General features: G+C 40.1%; 1 protein-coding gene across 1 annotated transcript; it reads left to right on the top strand.

Moving 5' to 3' along the window:
* The first annotated feature begins 1,641 nt into the window (after positions 1 to 1,641).
* On the top strand, positions 1,642 to 25,165 carry eif4eb (eukaryotic translation initiation factor 4eb). Its single transcript, XM_052010290.1, is given in 8 exon segments — positions 1,642 to 1,702; positions 11,866 to 11,974; positions 13,304 to 13,330; positions 13,333 to 13,396; positions 19,134 to 19,197; positions 21,442 to 21,555; positions 22,015 to 22,154; positions 24,041 to 25,165. Coding segments are annotated over 8 exon segments (681 nt in total). The 5' UTR covers positions 1,642 to 1,654; the 3' UTR covers positions 24,156 to 25,165.
* The last annotated feature ends 20 nt before the right edge of the window (positions 25,166 to 25,185 follow it).

Genomic DNA, 25,185 nt, shown 5'->3' with positions numbered 1-25,185 from the left:
TTTTCTTTATTCCCCAAATTATGAAATCCCCCAACTTCTGACCACACTTTCACCAACTCCTGGAGTGCGAATGAAGGGCAAGGATCAAGATGCGGGAGGGGCGTGGCTTCGAGGAGAGGGCGGGGCACGCCGCAAAGGGGCGGGGCTTCCCGCGGAAGAGCGGCGGGGGGCGGGGCTTGTCGGCGGAGGGGCGGGGCCTGAAGTTGGCGGGGCCTGGAGTATGACGTCACGGAGGGGGCGCGGCCTGGAATCGGCGGGCCGAAGGGACAGGCGAAAAGGGGCGGGGCCTCGGCCCGCCTCGCCGTTGGAGCCTTGGTTTTTTTTCAAAAGGCCGTGACGTCCGGCCGGCGGAGCCGAGTGGGCATGCGCGCGGCCGGGGCGTCTGGCCGGCCGGCACCACGTGACCCGGGCTGCTTCAATCGGCGGTGCGCTCGAGGGCTGGACTCAGACACACAAGATGGCGGCCGTGGAGTCGGTGAGTGACATTACCTCACGGCACTGGGGGGTGCCGAGCTCCCGCACGCCGCCCCGCCCCGCCCCAGGGGCACGGTGAACGGCCGCAGCCCGTCCCCGGACAGCCGGCCCGGTGGGGAAGGGGAGGCTGGGATCGAGCCTTTCGCAGCAGTTGGCGTGTGTCCTCCACACGGCCCGGCGGGCGGCAGAGGCAGCGTGGCTGTGGCTTCAGTCAGGCCCCGAGCGCCGAAAGGGACCCGGGGTCGTTCGACCTCCTTCCTACCTGCTCCCCCGAGCAGTGGCGAGGGTGTTCATCCCCCTCCCCTCCTTCACCCCCTACGGTTGCGGTACCTGTCCACCGGCCGCCTGAGGGTGGGGGTGGGGGAGCCCATCATCTCCACCCCCACCGCTCGCTGACCACGGCGAAATGCCCCTAAATGTGCCTTCACGCCTCCTCTTCACCCCTTTTTCTCCTAGAGGGGGAAAAAACACAAAGTAACGAAAAGCGAGCGTCACCGTGCAGACCCTCAGACGTTCGCAATTCGACCCTTGTTTATCATTGTTTTCTTTTAAAATGTGTCAGTTTTTTTAGCTCAATCATCACCCCTGTCGCTTACAGGATTACTTGTTCAGCGCTCTTCTAATTAGTAAATAGTGAATGAATTTAACATTTTAAGTCAATGATTATGATGTAATATGTGACTTTAAAAAAATCTGAATTTTGTTAAGCTTTTCCTAAAACCGGCTGTTTCATTTCTGCACCTATTCGCATTCTTTCCCGCTGCCCCTTGTGTTGATTGTTCAAGCCAGTCACTTGTTGCTGAAATAGGTAATGAGTACTTTCTCATGATTGGGGTTTCTCCTTAGCCCTCCTATCTGTCTATCTCCTAACAGGCAGTTACAGTAGAATATTGACACCTAATGAGGCGACAGTCCAGATTTAACAGATGGTTGAATGATCTCTGCCTCTAGGATTATTAACCTTTCCCTTACTTTGATTATGGTATATGTTCATCTGGCTTCCCTTCCACATAAGCCATACATGATTTTTGATCCTGCATCAGGTTTTCAAATGTTCTGAGTGTTTCCCCTGGTCTGAAAAACATGGGATTCAATAATTGACCTTGATTCTTTATGAAAGCAAATGATTTTATGAATGATCTAGTCATAACATTTAATACTGATTTTTCAGTGGTAGCTGATGGGTGTGCTGTGTATAATAAGGCAAAAGAAAGGGCAATCAAGTTATGTGAGTATGAAAATGTTAACTTGGGAGCAAAGCTTTATTTCAGGCTTTCAACTACTTAGCAACTTCCCTGAAACAAATTTTCCATTTTGTTTGTATCAGTGCAAGCAGTGAAGTTTCATTGCAGCTTTTAAGCGGAAGATCTATTGCTGAAAGAATGTGCAATGTCTGTGCAAAATATTCCCTTATTCATTAATGCAATTGTTTGTTAGTTTTAACCCCAATCCTCACCTTAATCACTGTGTCATACTCAGTGTCCTGACCATTTGAATTCCTTTCCTAAACCTTCCTCTAGAGTGCTCCTCAAAGTCTAACTCTTAGGCCAAACCTTTGATCATCTGCCTGATGGATCAGTTTGTGTCAAGGTTAAAGTTGTTAAGTAAATACAAGTTGATGGAGGTATTTGGCAGTTTGAATCCAGGGTGGTGAGGAACATGCAATAATTGTGACTAAGGTCTTTTGCTGGGGTGAAAAAAAATGAACTAATTTGTCCACTTGATGGATATCAAGTAACTGCATGTGTTTTCATAGCAAATCATCCTCTACTCCAAGTGACTGCTTAAGAAAATATAGGGCAAAGGCAGAAAAAGCTCAAATTTGTAATGTTGGACCTGTACAATTAAATGATCTGCTAGTACTTGGCTATTGGGCTTGCTTATGACGAAAGGTTATTTGGCTGAGATATTCATGGTATTTGAAACTGTATCTCAGCATGAATCATCACCTTCAGGGAAGAGATGAGGCAGGGGGTTAGGGGGGAAGATTGATTTGGAAATTATGTAATTAAGTATAGGAACAACCACAAAGTAAACAGAACCATTTCAGTTCTGAGAACCTTTTCATTCAGCTGTGAGCCATACAATAAATGCACTTACCACGTACAATGTCTCTTTTCCCCCATCCCAACTCAACTCAACATTCAGTAGTTTCTTAATGATTAATGTATTGTCTCAGTGTACTTGTGTATAATTGAGCTGATTTAGTTTGTTGCAGTTTATCAAGTTTAAGTGTGAAAGAACTTCCAGGTTTTTTTTTGGTTTTGACTTGAAGGCCACTGCATTATTGAAGAAAACCTATTTTGTTCCAGCATCAGTGAGGGTGAACAAATGTGAATATTTGGTGAGGATGAGCTGGGGGATTAGAGATGAAAAACAATAAAGTTGGTATTGTGCTAACTGCAGCCATTATTGTGTTAACATTTATACATGAAAAAGGGTAAGAAATGACCAGCCTGTTCATCAAGCCTGCCCATACAGAAATGGTTTGGTGCCAAGTTGTGCTGTGTGGTCAAACAGATTCCCAGAAGTGGACAAAAGCCAACATGGGGAGAGAAAATCTCTGGAAAATCCTCTCTACCCTGTAAAGCAGTATAATGTCTCTGTTTCCAGCTGTGCCACAGCCCATCTTGTAACTTGGTCTCCTCTTGTTCAGTTCTTGGTGGACTGAAGTATTTCCTATTATTACTTATCCTGTCTTTACCCAATGTATTTAACATTTGGTGCAACTTTTACATTTTAATTCTTTCATTAAATTTCTTCCCCTTTCACATTTCAAATAACCTTTTCACTGGACAGAATCACTTTTTCTTCATTTTGCAGTCCTTTATTGTATATTCCAAGCCCACTTTAAAAAGTTTTTAATGAAGTTTTATAACCAGGTTTTTCCTCAGAGGTAACAGGTTATTTCAGTATCCGACTGACTCGGTATTCTTACTGTTGTCAAGCCATAGGTTCCCACTCTTCTATAGGGTCTTAAGTGCAAAATTTAGGCTGCCACTTCAGCAACACCCATTTATTGCTGGATTATCTGAGGTGCCATTACTAAAATGGGAATTAGCGTTGTCTAAGCATTTGATGATGGATGAAAAAAAAATCCATAGTAAAATTGGTAGGTGGTGGGAAGCTGGGCATTTATTGATATTACCCTAAAGAGAAAAAACAGTGGGTCACTCATTCCATTTACTGCATGTTGGATTTTGCTGTGTCAATTTGCTACTCTATAGAGCAATTTGTTGGCTTTGAAATATCCAAGGCACAGCATATGGAAGCTAGACATAATTTACCATGTTAAAGGTAATTACTTTATACTGCCTCTTTGAAGAAAATATAATTTCTGAAAAAATTCCAGTTGTACTGTGCCAAAGAAATGGTGATTAAAAATAATGGATGTTATAATGTGTAAATGTAACATTCTAATTACACACACAGTAGTTCCCTACTATCAAAGCCAGTGTTACTATTGTTAAGGATGCTTGTGATCCTCTGGCTAGTTAACATGACGTGTTCTGTTTTTACTGTACATCACCAATCACCAGTGTTTCCATTCTGTTTTTCTTAAAATTACATTAAAAATGTTGTTTAACGTACGTAAGAAAGAAAGATATAAGCCTCTAATAAGCAGGCTAAAAAGCTGCACCAAATTGGTAAGTATTTAAACACTGGATTTCTTCATGATAGTACACTTGACATTTTTTAATGTTTTGTGATAATTTCTAGTGAAAGTGTGCAGATATATTCAGGAAGTGGAATTAAGTGTTACTATAAGTCCTTGAAAATAGGCATTGATTTGATAAGGTTTATTTTATTTAATACACTTGATACTTCATGGACTTCAATAAGGCCTTTGACATGGTCCCACATGGAAGATTGATCTAAAAGGTTGGGGCCAGTGGATCCAGGGCAAGTTGGCAAATTGGATCCAAAATTGGCTTAGTGATAGAAGACAGAGGATGATTGCAGTGGGTTGCTTTTATGATTGAATGCTTGTAACTAGTGTTGTTCCATAGGGATTGATGCTGAGACCCTTGCTGTTTGTAATATTCATGGATGATATGGATATAGGAAGCATAATCAGTAAATTTGCAATGATGTGAAGACTGGTGGTATTGACAATGTGGAGAGTAGTCTTTGGCTACAAAGTGATTTTGATGAGCGGATGGAATTGGCTGGAAATGACAAGTGGAGTTTAATGCTGATAAATGTGAGATAGATTTTAGGAGCACTAATGAGGCTAGGACAAAGACCATGAAAGGTGTGGCCCCAAGGAGAATTGAGGAACAGAGGGACCTTGGTGTGCAAATCCAAAGATCCTTGGAGGCAGTGGCACAGGTGAAGAAGCCATATGGGGTACTGGCCTTCAATAGTCATGGCAAGGGCAGGGAAGTTATGCTCCAACTTTACAAAACATTGATCAGACCTCAGCTGGAGTATGGTGTGCATTTTTGGTCACCATGCTATTAGGAAGGATGTGATAGTGCTGGAGAGGATGCAGTGGTGATTCACTGGGATGTTGCTTGGGGTGGAGTGTTTCAGTTAGGAGGAGAAACTGGAGAGGCTAGGTCTGTTTTCCCTACAGCAGAGGAAGTTAAAAGGGGACACATTTGAGGTATATTGAGTGTTACAGGTGGGGTTGACTACAGGAGACTTTTACCTTTATCAAATTTAGATAAAACTGGACAGGGGGTAAGAGATTTTGAGGAAATCTGAGGGGAAATTTTTTTCACCCAGCCAGTGATAATACCTGGAAAGCACTGCTTGAAAGAGTGATGGATGCAGAGTCACTAACGGTACTTCAGAAGTGGGTACATGGGAACTCCAATTGCTTAGGCATAGAAGGCTATTGACCAAATGCTGGAAGAACTCAGAGGCTTAAACATCATCTGTGGAGGCAAAGGGATGGTTGAAGTTTCAGGTCAAGACCCTGCATCAGGACTGAGAGTGTATAGAGGGAAGATAGTCAGTATTTGAAGTGAGAGGGAGGGGTGAGAAAGAAGCTGGTAGGTGATGGGTGGAACTAGATGATGTGGCTGGTGTTGGGGGAGGGGGTGGAGTATTGAGACGGCTCATAGGTGATAGGTGGAACAATAGAACAGGCAGATGGAATGGTTGGGGGACGGAGGGGTAGAGACAGAGGCAGGTAGGTGATCTCCTGTCTCCACTCTTCTCTTCCCCTACTCAGTTCCACTTGCCAAATTCTTTTTCCTTGCATTTCTATCTATCATTTACCAGCATCTGTTGTCATGTCGTTTTCTACCCACACCCACACCCCCCCCCCCCCCCCCCCCTCAATTTTACATTCTGGGTCTACTGTATCAGTCCTGATGCAGGGTTTCGACCTGAAACGTTGACCACCCCTTTGCCTCCACAGATGCTGTTTGACCAGCAGTTTGTTTTTGCTTCAGATTCCAACATCTGTAGTCTCTTGTGTCTCTGCTGAAAGATGGAATTAATACAGTTTGGCATGGTGAGCCAAATTGCCTGTTTCCATCCTGTATGACTCTCTGGTACATTGCATCCAACACTTCAAGCATAAAGGTACTGATTGGCCCAATGGTAGCTCTCTTACACCCAGTTTGAAAATTCAGTTGTTTCATTTGAGTAACTGAAAGACCTAGTCTGTGAGAGTACAGAACTATTTTACGCTCATGCTCTCTTTACCTGTTCAGCTGATTGTAACAGATCCCATTATCACTGACTACCTTTAAATAGTTCTGTTCTTTTGGTGCCCTGCCCAGCATTTATCTCTCAATGGAATCAACTCTCTTTGGTCAGCCATCCAACAATCTATATTTGTTACTCTATATCAAATTTTGTTTGATAAAGCTTCTGTGAAATGCCATGAAATAGTTTACTACCTTAAGGATGCTATGTGAATCCCAGTTGTTGTTGTTTGCAATAATCTAGTGGTGTGAATTGTCTATGTCTCAAGTTTGCTAATGACTATTAAAATTATTACTATGTTTTGTCCTTTAACAATTATTGAAATAAAAGATTCTTGGAGGACTAGACAGGGTAAATGCTGAAAAGGTGCTTCCTCTCATCAGAGAGTCCAGAACCAGAGGGCATGGTCATAGAATAAGGGGGTAATCATTTAAGGCTGAGATAAGGAAGAATTTCTTATGAAAATTATTGGTCTTTGAAACTCCTTGCCACAGAGTTGTGGGGATGGATCCTTGTGTATATTTAAGGCTGACATTATTTAACATAGAACATAGAATATTACAGCACAGTACAGGCCCTTCAGCCCACAATGTTGTGCTGACTTTTTATCCTGCTCTAGTATCTATCTGACCCTTCCCTTCTACATAGTCCTCCATTTCTCTATCATTAAGAGTCTCTTAAATGTCCTAATGTATCTGCCCCCACAACCTCTGCCGGCAGTGTGTTCCACACACCCACCACTCTCTGTGTACAAAAAAAAACCTTGCCTCTGATATCCCCCTTATACCTTCCTCTAATCACCTTAAAATTATGCCGCCTCGTGTTAGGCATCTTCACCCTGGGAAAAAGTCTCTGACTGTCCCCTTGATCTACGCTTCTTTATCATCTTGTAGACCTCTATCAAGTCACCTCTCATACTCCTCCTCTCCAAAGAGAAAAGCCCTAGCTCACTCAACCTATCCTCATAAGATGTGCTCTCCAATTCAGGCAGCATCCTGGTAAATCTCCTCTGCACCCTCTCTAAAGCTTCCATGTCCTCCTTATAATGAGGCGACTAGAACTGAACACAATTGTGGTCTAACCAGCTGGAACATTCCCTGACTAATGAAGGCCAACACACCATACACCTTCTTAACAACCCTATCAACCTGCTTGGCAACCTTGAGGGATCTATGGATGTGGACCCCAAGATCCCTCTGTTCCTCCACACTGCTAAGAGTTCTGCCTTCAAATTTGATAATCCAAAATGTAACACTTCACACTTTTTCGGGTTGAACTCCATCTGCCACTTCTCAGGCCCAGTTCTGCATCCTATCATGTCCTGTTGTATCTACAGCAACCTTCTACACTATCCACAACATCCCCAACTTTTGTGTCATCAGCAAACTTACTAACCCACCCTTCCACATCCTCATCCAAGTCATTTATAAAAATCACAAAGAGCAGGGGTCCCAGAACAGATCCTGCAGAACACCACTGGTCACTGACCTCCGTACAGAATATGCTTCATCTACCACCACCCTTTGTTTTCTATGGGTGAGCCCATTCTGAAGCCACACAGCCATGTTTCCCTGGATCCCATGCTTCCTGACTTTCTGTATGAGCCTTCCATGAGGAACCTTATCAAATGCCTTACTAAACTCCGTGTATACTGCATCCACTGCTCGACTTCATCAATGTGCTTTGTCACATCTTCAAAGAATTCAATCAGGCTCATGAGGCACGACCTGCCCCTCTCAAAGCCATGCTGACTGTCCCTAATCAGCCTATGCTTCTCCAAATGCCCATAAATCCTGTCCTCTAAGATCTTCTCCAGTAATTTGCCCACCAATAAGCAAGACTCACTGGTTATCCCTACTCCCTTTCTTAAACAAGGGAACAACGTTTGCCACCCTCCAATCATCTGGCAGTATTCCTGTGGCCAGTGAGGACACAAAGATCATCGCCAAAGGCGCAGCCAGTCCTCTTCCCTCGCTTCCTGTAATAACCTTGATTATCCCATCTGCCCCTGGTGACTTATCTATCCTAATGTTTTTCAAAAGTTCCAGCACACCCTCTTTCCTCACGTTGACATGCCCAAGTGTATCAGCCTGTTGTATGCCATCCTCACAAACATCAAGGTCTCCCTCGCTGGTGAATACTGAAGCAAAGTATTCATTAAGGATCTCCCTCACCTCTTCCGACTCCAGGCACGTGTTTCCTCTTTTATCCCTGATTGGTCCTACCCTCACTCTAGTCATCCTCCTATTCTTCACATACAAGTAGAACGCCTTGGAGTTTTCCTTAATCCTATTCACCAAGGCCTTCTCATGCCTGCTTCTAGTTCTCCTAAGTCCATTCTTAATCTCCCTGGCTGTCTTGTAACTCTCCAGAGCCCTGTCTGATCCATGCTTTCTAAACCTTAGGTAAGCTTCTTTCTTCCTCTTGACAAAATATTCTACGTCTCTTGTCGACCACGTTCGTTCACTCTACCATCCTTACCCTGCCTCAATGGGACAAACCTATCCAGAACCCCATGGAAGTACTCCCTAAACAACCTCCACATTTCTTTTGTGCACTTTCCCAAAAACATCTGTTCCCAATTTACACTCCCAAGTTCCTGCCTAATAGCATCATAATTTCCCCCTCCCCCAATTAAATACTTTCCATATCGTCTGCTCCCATCCCTCTCCAAGGCTATGGTAAAGGTCAAGGAGGATGGTCACCATAACTGTGGTTTCTAATCAGTAAGGGAATTGTGGGTAAAGGGCAGGAAAGTGGACATGAAAATTGATGTATAGGCCATGAGGGCTGAATGGCCTACTCCTGTTACTCCTACTGATGGTCTTATAGTTTATTGAGATTTGAAAATTTAATATGGACCCTTTGCAGATCTGAAATGTATCTGTAATTGCATCTAAAGAATATAGCATACTTGCAGAGAAATTACTGAAGAGATCAGGCTGTAAATAAGAGGAAATGGTGGAATCAGTTTATGTTTTCAGTCTCTTGACATGAGTGTTTCCAGCACTATGTTGTTATTACTCTTGAATAATTCTACTTCCCCTTCTCTCAGTCACCAGCCTCTGAAACATAATAGTTATGGAGAATGTTGCTGTATGCTGATTCTGATGGAGGATGATTGAAAAGTTTTCTCTCCATAGATGCTGTCTGACTGTAGTATTTTCAGCATTTGGTTCAGGGAGGAGTGCAGAAGGGTTTGCCTAAAAGTGATCCGGTCCTGCTGAGTGAAACTGCAGTGCATGCATGTCAAACAACGAAAAACAATAGACAGCCAAGTGATCCTACAACCAACAGATCAAATCGAGCCTCTGCGATCCTGCCATATCTAGTTGAGGGTGGAGGATACTTAATGAACATCCCCATTCTCAAAGATGATGGAGCCCAGTATGCGAGTGCTGAAGCATTTGCAGCCATGTTCAGCCTGAAGTGCCTTAGAGACGATATACCTCGGTTTCTTCTTGAGATTGCCATTTGTCACAAGTCAGTTTTCAACCAATCTGATACACTGGACATGATATCAAGAAAACTGCTGAGTGCACAAGATACAGCAAAGGGTTTGGGGCCAGGCAACATCCCTACTGTAGACCTGAGCTCACAGATTAGTTGAGCCTCTAGCCAAACTGTTCCTGTGCAATTGCAACAACTGATATCAAAGATATTGCCCAAAAATATCCTATTTATATAAAAAAAAGCAAGACAAATCCATCTAGCTAGTTACCACACAACAGGTCTACTGCCAATTATCAGCAACATGATGGAAGGTGTCACTGATATTGTCATCACCCAGCAGCTGTTCGTCAGTAGACTATTCACTGATCCCATTGTGGGTTTTACCAAGACCACTTGGCTACAGGTGTCATCACAACCCTGTCCAAACATGGAGCAAAGAACTGAATTTCAGGGGTGAGGTGAAAGTGACTGCTTTCTCATCAAGGCAGCATTCAACCGAGTGTCCCTGGTAAAACTGAGCATCAAAGAGAAAGCACTCCTGTGCTTGGAGTCATACCTTGAAGAAAGGAAGTTGGTTATGGTTATAGTATGTCAATCATCCTTTCACAGGATATCTCTGTAGAAGTTCTTCAGGGCATTGTCATGGGCCCAGCCATCTTCAGTTGCTTCATTAATAAACATTTCTTGTATGCTAAGGTCTGAAGTGGGATGTTTGCAGATTGCAGAAGCTTGCACACAGCAAGAACTAAACAATAAAAAGGTAGGGACTGATGAGTAGTAAATAACATTTGTGCCATAATTGCCAGACAATGATCATCTTTATCAAGAATGGCACCCCATCAAGCACCCTAAGCATAAATTCCTTCCACCATTGGTGTACAGTGGCTACACTGTACCATCTACAAAATGCACTGCAGTTAATCACCCAGGCAACTCAAACAGCATCCACAACCTCTATCACCAAGATGGGCAAGGGCAGCAGGTGTATGGGAACACCATCTGGAAGTCACACACCATTCTGACTTGCAAATATATATCACCAGCTGTTCAATACCACAGAATCTGTCCGGAACTCTCTACTCAACAGCACTGTACAAGTCCTTCTGATGAAGCCAATGCAGTGGTTCAAGAAAGTGGTTCACCACCACCTTCTCAAGAGCAATTGGGAAAGGCCAATATATACTGGCATTGCCAGTGATACCCAGATCACAAAAAATAAACATTGTTATTTCAGTTTTCCCACTCTAAAGACTGTTTTCCTTTTTGTTTCCCTACATGTTGCTTGTCTGGGTCTAATTTAGAAAAATTGTATTTATTTGCACCATTCTCTTCTTGGATTCATGGTGAAGGATAGCACAAATATTTACACTACCTGGATGTAATCTTGCATGTGTACTTTAGATACATTGCGGCAACAAAACAATGGTGCTCAACTCGTGAGCTAGCAAGCCAAATAGGGCTTTCTTCTACTTTGCTTGTTGTTTCATTAAAAATATCTGGTTTAAGGTAACAATTGAGTATTTCTGCACTTTTTTTCTTCTAGTTCCCACCCTGAAAATATCTGTACCTGCTGACTGTAATCTTGTAGTGTGTCTGGCTTCCTCTTCCATATGAAAAAGTCAAGGAATTTTAAACTTCTGCATACAGTATCAGGGTAGTTGTTTCTGAATTTTTGAATAGCTGGAGTTCAGCCTATATAAAATCCTAGACTGTTTGCTCTCTTCCCTCTGCACTAGTTGCTCAGAGCATGTCATTTCTATGGAGCTTCTGAATTTTGATCTATTTCTCCTTAGCCCAGGAGTCCAGAGTCAAATGCTGGCAATTGCTGTCCTGATGATTTCAGGGCACATCTTATCCTCCCAACAGTTAAACATGAGACTGTCAGGCATAGAAGGCATTGCATTTCACTCTGCGTTCTTGTATTGCAGTACCATCCACAGAGTTATGTATGGATTTTTAATCTTGGCACAGACAGTCAGGAACACATTCATTAATGCCATGCAAACAAAATAGGTGCTGCTTGAAAAGAGGAAAACAGAATTCTTTAATTTTATCTCCCATTGGGAACCATTCCTTCTGAGGAATCTTCAGTCATTGAAAATGTGTGAATCTAGAGCTGAGACTAACCTTGATTTTGATCTTGTCCTTGTTTAATATTCTGGCAAAGTTATCAACAATTATTTGTTCATTGTGTTATTAAGTTTGATGTGTCATGTTAGTGGCATCTGTACAAAGATTTGTTTAAAAATTTCTGGTCATTCTTTTACTCTGTAGGAAAACACCACACAACCCCAGTCTTCAGAAGAAGAAGGTAAAACTGAGGCAGCAACTCAAGAAATAGGGAAGCCAGAACACTACATAAAACATCCGTTACAGAATAGGTAAAGCAACAAACATAAGATTACATGCAAAAGTTCACAGTTATGACCATATTTGATGCAATTTTATAAATTAATATCTGTTCCACAAATGCATTCCATTGCATTGTTTGGATATAAAAATGCCATAGAAGAGTAGGTGCCAATGAATATTTCTGAAGCCATTTTCCTAGCGGTTTTGAAAAATTCCATTTACCAGATTTTGTGGCTTATTACTGAATATACCAATATTGAGGTAGAAAACTTGTTTGAAGAAAAGTTTCTTCCTTACTGTAATTTAGGGCAACATAATCCCTCGGCATCTCATGGTAATCTGAGAGTTGGTGCAGTGTCAGAGATATCATCTTGTGTTTGGGTCATTAAATTGATGTCCCTACTCACGGGATAAATTAGATCAGCGATTGATGTCCTTATTAACATTTCTACATGAACAACACTGGCAAAATATTATTTCAGTTTGCTGTGTATGGAACCTTGCTGCACCATGAGTTTGCCTAAATGTCATTTTGTTTCAAAATCCATTTGTTGTTAACAAAAATACCAAGGCAGTGATATGTAATGCACATTTATTTCTTTCTGCATTTTACAGTGCTTTTGTGTGACACATATATCGTGATCTGAAAATTTTTAATCTATTCCTGGAGCTTATTCTCCATCACACCCCATACTGCAATTGTTTTTATGGAAGTGAAATACAAAGTGGGCTTGCTTAAAACTCACCTTACCCAGGAATGGAAAAAATTTTCATTAGTTACCAGGTCTAGGATAATAAGTAATAGCGTTATAAATATATTATGTAATTAAATATATATACATATATATAAAAATAAAATTATTTCTCAATTTATATTTTAAAACCTGATTGCAGAATTTTGGCCTTTTTGTTTTGATTCTGGTCTATTTTTAACTAGAAGTAAGGAAAGTTAGCTCCAGTAAATTTACTTTGGTCATCAAGCTGAAACCTATTATGGCAACATGTCCTCAACTTGGCACCAGAACTTGGTTATCTGTTGTTTTAATTTTATTTTCCTGTTATGACTGTGGTCTTGTTGCCTCAGTAAAATTGGGTCCTATTTTTCCAGTGGAAATTAATTTGAGACTCCCTCAAATTCTATTATGAGGGATCTTTCAAACAACAAAAAAATAGTTTTCATTTCCCAGTGTTCAGGCTTTGATTTTATCAAAGGTTCTGGAATTAAGAAGGAAATGTCTCTCCCACTGCACTGAGCCTCAGTTCCCACATGAATTTAAGATTTTGAAAGGTTTCAGGGGCTGCTCTTTGTTGTAACTGTAATCTCATATATTCTAATCTTCTACAATATCTCTTGTAGATGGGGCACTTTGGTTCTTCAAAAATGACAAAAACAAACTTGGCAAGCAAATCTGCGTCTGATATCCAAATTTGATACAGTGGAAGACTTCTGGGCGTAAGTCAAAAGATGAAAGGCAAAGAAAAGTATCTTTTGTGAAGTTAGCATAGACGAGCATCCAGGCAATTGTGATCAAAGCACAATACACTTTAAGAAATATGCAGTCCAATGTAATAGATGGGAAGGGAAATAATTTTAAATGGGCAAGTACAAACACTAATGTTTTCGGGGGGGGGGGGGGGAATTGTCAAAAGAAGGGGAAGTACTTCAGAATTATTTCCCTTGAACCTAATTGATCTCAGTTTAAAATATATCCTGATTTTGAACAAGAACAGTTTGGATAATAATGGAATGGTAAAAAGTAAAAGGTTCCATTACACAGGTTTTATTAAAAAAAGATAAAATTAAGAATAAACAAAAATCAAAAGGTGTGTTGGTCTATTATGCTCAACTTCCAAGCAGGTGGAGTCAAGGGGCCAAATAGTCAAATGGGTGGGAAAACCAGCTGCAGAATATATATAAAAATGGGGAGTTGAGTGTTACAACTCTGACTGATGAAAGATGAGAAGTGTGCTCAGCAAGGATTGAAGCTGGATCATTGTTTTTTTTCCAATTGCATTGATTTGGACACTCAAATCTGAAGTACTTTCTTGAAAATTTGATAACAAAACCAAATTGGGTAGAAGAAGGCAATCAGATTACAAGGTGACAATATAAATGTGTAGATTGGGCATGTAATTAAACCAATATGGAAGTCTGAATTTGGTAGGAAGAGCAGGGAGTCCACATACTTATGAAGAACTGAGCAAGCTGGGGCTTTTTTTAAATACAGGGAAAGCTGAGCTATTGGTTGATTTCAAGGATACAAAAAGAAATTTAGGTAGCTATTTGGAGGGAATGGCAGTTGGGGATATGGAGGTTGATTGGAGCACTTAAAAACTGAAAGACAAGTAAATTAATATGGAATTCACAAAAAAGTTATTTCACAGGAGTGAATGGAATATTGAACTTGCTTGATGCAAGTTGCATAGATGCATTTAAGGAGAGGCCAGGTAAATGCATGAGGGAAGAAAGGAATAGAAAGAGATACTGTTTGGGTGCTGTGTTAGAGCTTGAGGAGTCTCATGTAGGGAAAAAATACATGCAGAATAAATGAAAGTGCAATAAATAGGAAGACTGCTATTTGAATAGTTGAGTGTCCCTTGTTTCAAACTGTGCAGATGAATATTGATTTTGACACTTCTGAATTGCATATTGAGTTAAATATGTTGTACATTGTCCTGACTAAGTTTCTCCATCAGACTTTTATTAAGTGTACCTGTACCGAATTACATAATTCGTCACTCAGTTGTACATACAGCTTTACATATGTAGATACAGATTCTAAATATGAAGTCTCTACAAATGCAGCATTACATGCGCACAGTCAAAGGTCATGGGTTGGAAGGAGGCCGTTTAGCTTATTGAGTTCATGTTGGACTTGTACATTTTTTAACAGCAGTACAGTATCCTTGCTACTTGGCTTGTATCTCTCAATCTACCCCTTCATGGCCCTTGCACTTGTCTACCTGCACTGCACTTTCTCTGTAACTGCAATACTATATTTTGCATGCTGTTGTTTTTTTCATTTTGAACAACCTAGATGTACTTATGGAATGATTGTCTAGATGGCATGCAAACAAGCTTTTCACTGTATCTCGGTACATATGACAATAATAAACTAATTATCAAATGGGCCTGTTAGTACAGTACTTCTCATTGATAGACTGTTTTGGGGGCATGCAAGTTGTCCTGATTATACACCAAATCTTCAGTCTCTACGGACAATAGCCACAAGATTGTCATTCCACAGGAAAACTTCCTTTTTAGCAGCTTGTTGCCTTCATCAACAGACAATCTGCTGGAGGAATTCAGTGGGGGGAGGGGGAAGAATTGTCAGTGTTTTGGGTTGAAAAGCTGCACCTGAAGTCTCTTGTGACTCCTGTTGTCTTTATCTGTTTAATTGTGTAAATGGCTGCTCCTCCTTTTGTCTTTACCATTAACGATTGATCAAACCAGGAAATTTTGAGTCCTACAGCATGGAAGTGAACCCTTTGACGCAGTGAATCTGCATCAACCATCAAGTAGTCATTTAGACTAATTCTGATCCCATTTTATTCTTGTGTTCCAATCAACTTCTCCTAGATTCTAGCACTTGGCTACATGTGGGGGGCAATTTACAATGGCCAGTTAACCTGACGTGACTTTGGGTTCTTTGTAATTTACAACTAGTTTCAAATGTACATTCCTGCAGTCAAAGAGGCTCTGTAATCTATTTGTACGCATTTATGAAGTTCTTGTGACAATTTTTATTGACACTATCAGGTCTCAAGGTTGCATTTATCACTTTCAAACATGTGTTTGTGTGTTCCAGGCAAAATTCTTTTGAGGTTTGCATTGCGTGCCTGACTCATCAGTGGCTGAGCCTATTGTTTCCTGTCTGTATCCCATCATTTTTGTGTTTCTTGGATAGCAAAATGTTCTTGGCTCCTCAGAGATCCATCTAACTACAGAGTACGGACATGCACAAGAGTAATGGATATTGACTGCTAATACAACCATGATGCATTTTATCATCGTCTGGAGCCGTGTTTGCTCCCTTTTTCCAAAATGTGATTTGGATGTTACATTCGTGTCACTATACCATAAATCAATCATTTTGTTTTGTAGCAGATGCTTGTTAGAATTTCCCAAACAGCTCGGTATACTTGTAGTGTTGAACATGATAGAAAGTGGAGACTTGTGCTTCAATCTGTCCCCATACGATTTTAAATTAGTTTCAGAATAAATCTATTCTTAATTCCGAGTCACTTAATATAAATCAATTACATTTTGGGTTTGAGCAATCTGAAGGTTCTTGCTTGCATTTTGAATTGTCTAATTCAAACTTTTAGCAGAAATTTAGTTGGAATTAATCAGAGTGTACCCTCTGGGTGCTGAGTTTTCTTCTCTTTCAGGTACATTAATAGCTGTTGTTTTGGCTTTGAAGATCAGCCAACTATTTATTCCTCATAGACTGTCTTTCTGGCACACAGATGTCAGGATATTATCTTTACTGCTGTGATTGTATCCAATAGTTATTTTACCTAGTTTAAAATTACAGTGCCAACATTTTGTCTACCATTTGCATTTTTCCTTTGAAAGGTGGTATGACTGTATGAATAAGATAAAAACCTTTATGTAAATAGGGTGAATGACTTTGGTTAATCTGCTTTGTGTTTATTTAGGAAATGAGTTTTCTGAAAGGGTATTACTACTGAAGGTATTACTAAATCAGGCAGTATAATAGATCCCCTTGTATTGTACTTGTAGGGCAGGGGACATTTTAAAACAAAAAGGTGATTTTTGATTGTAGACTGGATGTTTGATGCAAGAAATCCCATCAAGAAGTTCCAACTACTACAGAAATGGAAAGGAAAGGTTGTCTTCCTTAGTTTGCCCAAGAGCAAATAATTGAGAGGTGGAGTGGGCTGGGGGAGGGTAGTTTATTTGACAAGAGCCAAAGCTTTAGTAACCACTAAGTGTGCAAAGGTGTGCTAATTAAATCCGAAAAGAACGCTGGGCTTCCTGTTGCACCGCCAAATCCTGTTGTTTTATGATGACAAATGGAGCATATAAGTTTAAAGCAATGTACAATCTGCAGGAAGAATTGTATTTCTAAATATTTGAAGCAAACTCCCATTGATCCTTGTTAGATATCTAAGTTACCACTGACATTGAATAGAATGGGTCACATTGGGAAACATTGCCCATTTTTGCATTGAAATGTGTTCAGTCTAGAGACGCAACAAAGCTTACATGGATATTGAACTGAAGTAGACTTCCCAGATCAAATCCTAGATTTGGCAGTGTACGCCAATAGCTTCCACCTTGTTGAAGGAGATGAACTGCTCTGGTGCCTCATTTGGGTGTCTTAATATCTATTATCTAGGCAAGATGTATGGTGTTTTATTTTAGCTTCAATTCAACTAGGCTAACATGACCTCACATGTCAAATTGTGTGTAATGTGTTTTCTAGACTTGCCTGATTTATTGTAATGGACTGGACTTGGCCAGCCCATTTATGCACAATTTAATAATATCATTGGAGGTATTAGTTGACACTGGTTCTGAGTTCTGATGGGAATTAATACAGCTCTCTGACCACTCCCTTCATTTTCAGCCCCTTCCACTAATCTTCATTATCAATGACCTTGCAGTACATCTTGATTGCTACGAGATTTTGCTTACCATTCTAAAAGTCTCGGGGCATCCGATGGCTTTCTTTCTGTTCTTGCTTATCTCTCTTTGGAGAGTGGACAGCTATGAAACTCTGGATTGCTTCAACTTTATATGAAATCTGGATGGCAGCTATTCTGTGCAGTGGGCACTTCAGATCTAATGCATTTGGATCCTAGAGACAAATTCCAGGGCTGGAAGCTAAATCATTCAGTGTGCAGATGGCACTACACTGAGGAAATAAACCAGAAGTTCAGCTTTTTTAAAATTTAAAAACCAGTCTGGAAGTATGCAGAAAGTAAGCCAGCATCAGTGGTGGTTAAAGAGAGGCTAACTTTTCAGATATGAGCCTTATGAAGTTAAAGAGTTACAGCACCAAAACAGGCCTTTTGGCTCACTGACCATCCTTTACTAATCCCATTTTTTTCACCTCACATTCTCTTCAACTCTTCCTGTGGCAGCCCCCCACCCCCACCCCCACCCCCACCGCCGGCCATGGCCAGATTCTGCTACTTCGCCTCCACATGAGCAGTTTATCTGAGGTCATAGAGTCAAACAGCATGGAAACAGGCCCTTCGCCCAACTCGTCCATGCCGACCAAGATGTCTATCCCAAATAGTCCCATTTGCCTGTGTTTGCCCATATCCCTCTCGACTTTTTCTATCCATGTACCTGTCCAAAATGTTTTCTCCTCACATACCTGTGTTTTAAATGGACTGCCAGACACTATACAGTATATTTATAGTGGCAATTCACTTGCCAAATCAGAGCACCCAGATGAAATCCATGTAGTCACAAGGGAGAACCTGCAAACTTCTCACAGCACCTGAAGTTGGAATTGGACCTGGGTCTCTGACGCTATGAAGCAATGGCTCTATTGGCTGTGGCGCTGTGCTGCCCGGACATTATTTATTTTATAGCTTTATACAAGTGATAACCCATCTCTTCTCTCTTCGGATGCTGATTTGATATGTGTTGGCTATGGCTATGCATTGTCGACTTGGCAACTTGGTGTAAATGTTTTGCTACTGTGCTGAGCTAGATGAAAGTGTAGATTCATGTCTTGAGTTGCTATTCACAGAGAAGATATACAAACAAAAGGGAGGGAATATGGAATAACACTGTATATGCTTCTCATTAACTATTTTAAAGACAGCAAAAGCATAAATACTAGCAATTGGGGAAAACTGATGCAAAAATCTCAAAAGGAAATTGGGACTCTCTGGTTTGGAATGCATGCTGTTTGAGGGGGACATGGCTTAAAGTGGATAGTACAGTGTTGAGTAATGGAAGAGTAGACCATGACTTGCTCTTGTTGGTCCAAATTAAAAATCTTCATGAGGGGGTGGAGATGGGAGTTGAGGACTTGCCCACAGGAGTTATACAAATCTGATTCATCACTGAAGTATTGGCTTATGTGACAAATACATTGAAGTGAAGCAATTCCCATGGCTTGGTGACCTTTACACTGGACCACAACTGCAACATTTTGGTATTCTTCATTCTGACTAATTGTTTTCTTTTCTCTGTCTCACAGCCTTTATAATCATATCCAGCTTTGTAGTAATTTAATATCGGGCTGCGATTACTCTCTCTTCAAGGTAAGTAGATGGTCATGCTCTTAAAACTTATGAAATTAACAATAAATTTACAATGTTAACCTAAATATGTTAATAACAAAAATTAAGCATCATCTGGGTTTTTCTATTGATTAATAATGTTGCACAGTTTTGTAGTGTACTTTGGCAGCATGCTGAGCTCAAAATCCCCAATATTTAGTTACTGCCAAAAGAATTTCTTTGTTACGTTTATAACCCTTCCAATGAAGGATGTTGATGTAATCTCTACCAATATGATCTGATATCAAAACATGTACTCCCATGTGAAATTTTCTCTCCATTCCCAACTTCTCCCACACCATTACCTGAATGCTCATTTCTTACTTGCCATTTGGTTCTGTAACTGTTTGTGGTGAAGGTGGATGTAGAAAGAAAGAGATGTGAATTTTAGAAAGTAAAGAAATGAACAAGAGCATCCTTGTGCTCAATAGTAATTGTATAATTGAGTTTTTCTTTCTATTTTTAACCACATTTGACCATTTAATCTAAAATGTGACGGGCTTTGAGAACTTGAATCAACATGAAGTCTGTTCAGAAGGTTATCTTTATGGTTTAAATTTCCTTCCATTTAAGTTGTGCTCACAGTAACAGGGCAATTTCTTTAAGAAGCAAGTTTATCGAGAAATAACTTGAAGTAAAATGGATAGTGAGTTAAATGACAAGCATTGCCTTTTAATCATGGAATATTGCACCAGAGTCCATGTAGACCATGTGTACTTCCACAAGGTGGTATATACCTTTTTGATTCACTTTAAGGATAAAGTGATACACAGAAGTAGTCAGGCATGGAAAAGTACTAGTTATACATACATTTAAAGAAATGAGAGTGGTGATCCATAATAACCCTGGAAAGTTCTATTCTATTTGTTGCTCAATGTGGAAGACTTGGAATGACTCTTTGCTGTAAAAGTCAACATACAGAGTCCAAGAATCAATTCTAGAGGGTGGACTATTTATTTGTTTGCTTGTTTGTGTATACATGTATGCATGCATCAATATCAATGTAGGGGTGTTAGTGGCATATTTTGCAGTCTTAAAGGCCCCAGAGTAAAGTGTTAAGCATGTAGAGAGATTTAGAAGATGGTGCTAATATGGGTAGATGAAGAGTGCTGGGAGGCAGCTCCTGAACACTGACATCCATCTGGGCCAATGCATTGTTTCTGTGCTGTAAAAACTTTTCTAATAAACAAATTAGCTAAAACTTAGGCCCTATTGAATGCTGTAAATCATGTGTTTATCAAATATCTCTTGCTTTTGCCCTTCAGGGTGTAACATGTTTATAAGGTTGCATGTTTTCCAAATTTGGAACCATTCTTGTTTCTGATGGGAATAGTTTGGGATCAAACTAAAATGCTTTTTACCTGTCAAATGGTCACCACTTTGTTCAACAGCTCGAACATAAATTTCTTCTAGCTAGTGTACAGATCAAAGAATGCATTTATCCCCTAGTACAATAGATATCAAAATAATACATTTTTACGTTAATATTTTACATGCACCTGTTGAAGAGGGCTTGCATACGATGAGCGTTTGTTGGCTCTTGGACTGTACTCACTGGAGTACAGAAGAATGAGAGGGGTCCTCAGAAATATTTTGAATGTTGAAAGGACTGGGCAGAATAGATGTGGCTAAGCCGTTTCCCTTGGTGGGTGAGTCCAGGACTAGAAGGCACAGTCTTAGAATTAGAGGGTACCAGTTTAAAACAGAAATGAGGGAGAAATTTCTTTAGCCAGAGGGTAGTGAATTTATGGAATTCTTTGCCACATACAGCTGTGGAGGCCCGATCATTGGGGGTGTTTAGGAGGAGATTGATAGGTATCTAATTAGTCAAGGTATCAAGGGATATGGGGATAAGGCCGGAAATTGGGGCTAGATGGGAATAGTTTTAGTTTAACTCATGGAGCAGACTCAATGGGCCGAATGGCCTACTTCTCCTTTCTCTTGTGATCTTGTGATTCACAATTGCAGTAGAAATGACATTTACAAATAATCCATCTGAAACTTGCAATAATTAGATGTTACCATGTTGACTGCTGTTAGGCTGTTTGAGACCGATAACTGCATTAATATCCAAGATACAAAAGGTGCAGCCTCTTTACATTTTAACCAAGAAATAAACTGGTTTAAATTGGAGAGAAAAATAATTAAACCAAAACTGTAATTCCATCAGCAAATATTTAAGCCTCTGCCTGACCTGATTTTTAACTAATTATGTTTTCCATGTAGGATGGCATTGAACCTATGTGGGAGGATGAGAAAAACAAACGAGGTGGAAGATGGCTGCTTACCCTTTCCAAGCAACAGAGAAAGACAGATCTGGATCGTATTTGGTTAGAAACTGTAAGTATTCTTCCCCGCTTTTAAAATTTCTGGTCCAGTTTACTTTAAGTCAGTTCTCTGACTCAATCCTCTCGTCATGAAAGCGTGCCTACATTGAGCCGTTGACTGTGCTTGCAAAAGTTAAGGCATGAAATGAGGCCACCAATTTGTTTATCTGCAAGGCCTTACACAGCAGTTTGGAAATCAGATGATCTATTTTAGCAATGTTGGCTTTGATTAGTGACACCAAGACTGGGGAAGATATTGCTGCTGTCCTTCAGAATGGTGACATGGGATCTTTTATGTCCATCTAAGAGAGCAGATTAGGCCTCAGTTTAATGTCTTAGAGGCGTGTCAAACCTGCACACTTTTGGTTTTCTTTAATCTATTTTGCTTTGAGTTTGTAAAACTGTCATGGCAATTCACTAATTTGTTCAACGTTTTTTTTTGTCTGTTCTATTTCTCCCTCCCACAAAAAAGCTGTTGTGCCTTATAGGAGAAGCATTTGATGAGCATAGTGATGACGCTTGTGGTGCAGTAGTCAATGTTAGAAACAAAGGTGACAAAATAGCTATATGGACTACTGATTGTGAAAATAGAGAATCTATCACATATATAGGGTAAGTGAACATAAGATACATACCGTCTTTCTTGCATTTGTCATATTCTTATAAGTATTTACTACTAAGTGCTGTTATGGATGTATACTATACTATGTCAAGTGATGTGAGTGGCTGCTCTTAACGTTGTTGAACATATGAACATAGCTGGTTTATGATTGTTTTTCCAGCAATGGTTCATCTTACCGCAAACCTAAGCAAGTCCTTGACATCTAAATTAAATGTTTAATAAATAATGACATCTTACAAACTTCCTTTTAGAGAACATCGAACAGTACAGCACAGGAACAGGTGCTTTGGCCCACGATGTTTGTGTCGAACATGATGCCAAATTAAGCTAAATCTCTTCTGCCTGTACATGATTCATATCCCTCCATTCCCTGCATATTCATGTGTCTACCTAACAGCCTCTATTGTACCTGCTTCCACCACTACCCCTGGCAGCCCATTCCAGGCACCGAGCACTCTTTGTGTGTATATATAAAAAAAAGTACTCCACACATCTCCTTTAAGCCTTCTCCCTCTCACTTTTAATTGCATGTCCTCTAGTATTTGACACTTCTACCCCAGGAGAAAGATTCTGACTGTCTACCCTATCTATGCCTCTCAAAATTTTATAAGCCTCTATCAGGTCTCCCCTCAGCCTCCAACACTCCAGAGAAAACAACTCATGTTTGTCCAACCTCTCCCTATAGCTCATACCCTCTAATCCAGGCAGCATCCTGGTGAACCTCTTCTACACCCTCTCCCAAAGCCCCCACAACCTCTAATGGGGCAGTCATTAATCACTGCAGGGAATTTATCCAGGTACTAAACGAAAAGTATCAGTGTTTTCTCTGCTGCAGTGCACAGAGGCTCAGTGTGAAGCGGGTAGAGTAGAAGAGAAGAATCCACTTGCAGACCTTATTTGTGTAATGCAGTCTGAATTGAGCTGATCTAATCCTTTGAATGTTCTTGTCATATTGAGCATCACCTGCCGAAAATGAATCGGTAGCACACTTGCGGCCGTGCATCTCAACTTGAATGTATGTCGTGAGATGTTTGGGGCTGAGCCTAGATACTTCAAGAACCACATTGTGTTGCCCTGGCTAAGTCTGTGCAGAAGGTCAGTGAGGATAGCCTGGCCATAAATTCAAGTTATACTGCATAGTAGCCTCAAAGCAAACAATACCAAGAAATTTTATTTTTGGAAGGCAGTAAATTGGCAGGTTTTGACTCTGAGGTAATAGGAGATCTTTATGATAATTCCAAAGGATACCATAAAATTAGGAACATCCGAGCTTAATTTTTGTGACCACAAAGAAAGATTTGTTTGTGCTGTTTTCATTTTCACGTGACTTTTTTTTAAAAAATCTGTTGCATTTGAAAGTGCTTGTGAAACATTTGAATTGTGAAGTTTGATCAATCTGGGTGGGTGGGGGTGAATTGGAATCGTGAGTAAAATGGAATCAAATTTTTGAAAGTTAACTGCAGTCTTGGAACTTAGATGACTGTTTATTCATTTGCGTATCGATTTTTACAGTTTCACCAAGAGAATGTAGCCATGCCAGTTTTAGCATTATCTCAGTAATGAAGGTTGCGTTTGCTTTTTCCTAGAATGGAGCTTTCGCTATTAGCCTGCTGAAAGCTATTTCTTAACATTAAAGTGGGATGAGGCATGTGTGCGTGCTGGGCCAAAACTGGTTTCTTTTGCTGGGTTAATTAAACAACCTGATGCTCTACTTTTTGTAATGGGAACTGTATTTGTAATACGATGCTGCTGTTAAAGTAAACCTACTCAAGGTAAAGCAAGGAGATCATTAGTTATCTAGTGCTGAGAAATTTTTCTGTTATTTGGAGAGATCTAGCTGGATATCTTAATTTATTCATACTTTGCTTTGGAACAGGAGAATTTACAAAGAAAGATTAGGGCTTCCTCCTAAAGTAGTGATTGGCTATCAGTCCCATACAGATACTGCCACAAAAAGTGGATCAACAACCAAGAACAGGTATGTTGTTTGAGAAGGCACCAGTTATATGCTCATCACTAGAAGACTGGATGCGTAAAGCAATCTACACTTCAAATTAAACCAAAGCTTCTAGTAAGCAGAGTGGGACTGCATTCTAACATTACACAAGTGTGTGAGTTTTCAGTCAGTTTTCTATCTTTGACTTTGTTCAGTATTCTGTGAAAATAACCCTTTCCCTTCAAAATATTTTATGAATCCATTTGGTTCCTGAAATTTTCTGAAAGTGTTAAAGATAGCTTGTAAAGTGAAATATTTTAAGAGGTGCAAGTTTTTTTTTAAATAATAGATTTCCTTACACTAAATGTGACACAATTTAGACTTTTTGGTGGGTTGGGGCTCGTATAAACATTTAGTAATTTTGGAAGGGAAAGGGTTAAGATCTTGTCCGAATGTTGTAGTATTTAGCAATTTAGTTCAGTTCTGACTTTTTGTTTTGCACAGCAAACAAGAAGATTTGCTGTAATCCGTGCTTATTTGTTGGCTGTTAGGTTTAATTTATTCATTGGTTTCAAATTTTAAAAAAGCTCTAATAACAGCTTGGTTAATTTAGATCATGAGATGTAATGCGTGTTTTGGGACTGGGCATATAATTTTAAATTGGTAGAATTCAAAATTTGTCATATGCATTACTTAAATCCTGCTACATTAATACAGAATTCACCGTTTAATTTAAACTTTAACTTTGAACAAGCTTTTGCAGTTTAGTGATTTTTACTTTTTGGGCAAGTGTGGGTTTCTCTTCAAAAAAAAAAGTGTATTTTGTTTTTTTTAAAAAAAAATTGCAATATGATGATTACATTCCTTGCTCGAGATGTTGAAATATATTGAAATCCTCTATATGTTTTGTATTGTTCTGTATTTTAAAACATGTATCCTTGGAAGAATCTCTATTTTGCATTGGTTATATAGGCTGAATTAGGAAAATGGTCCCAAAAAGCATACGTATTAAAAGTGTAAAAACAAAAACTGTGTAAATAAAACTGTACAGTGAAATTTCTGGCATTCAGTAGCTGTGATTTCAT

This window comes from Pristis pectinata, chromosome 2 (genome assembly GCF_009764475.1).
Source record: "Pristis pectinata isolate sPriPec2 chromosome 2, sPriPec2.1.pri, whole genome shotgun sequence".
NCBI lineage: Eukaryota > Metazoa > Chordata > Chondrichthyes > Rhinopristiformes > Pristidae > Pristis > Pristis pectinata.
Note: the sequence above shows the minus strand (reverse complement) of the source record. Positions and strands in the feature narration are given on the sequence as shown.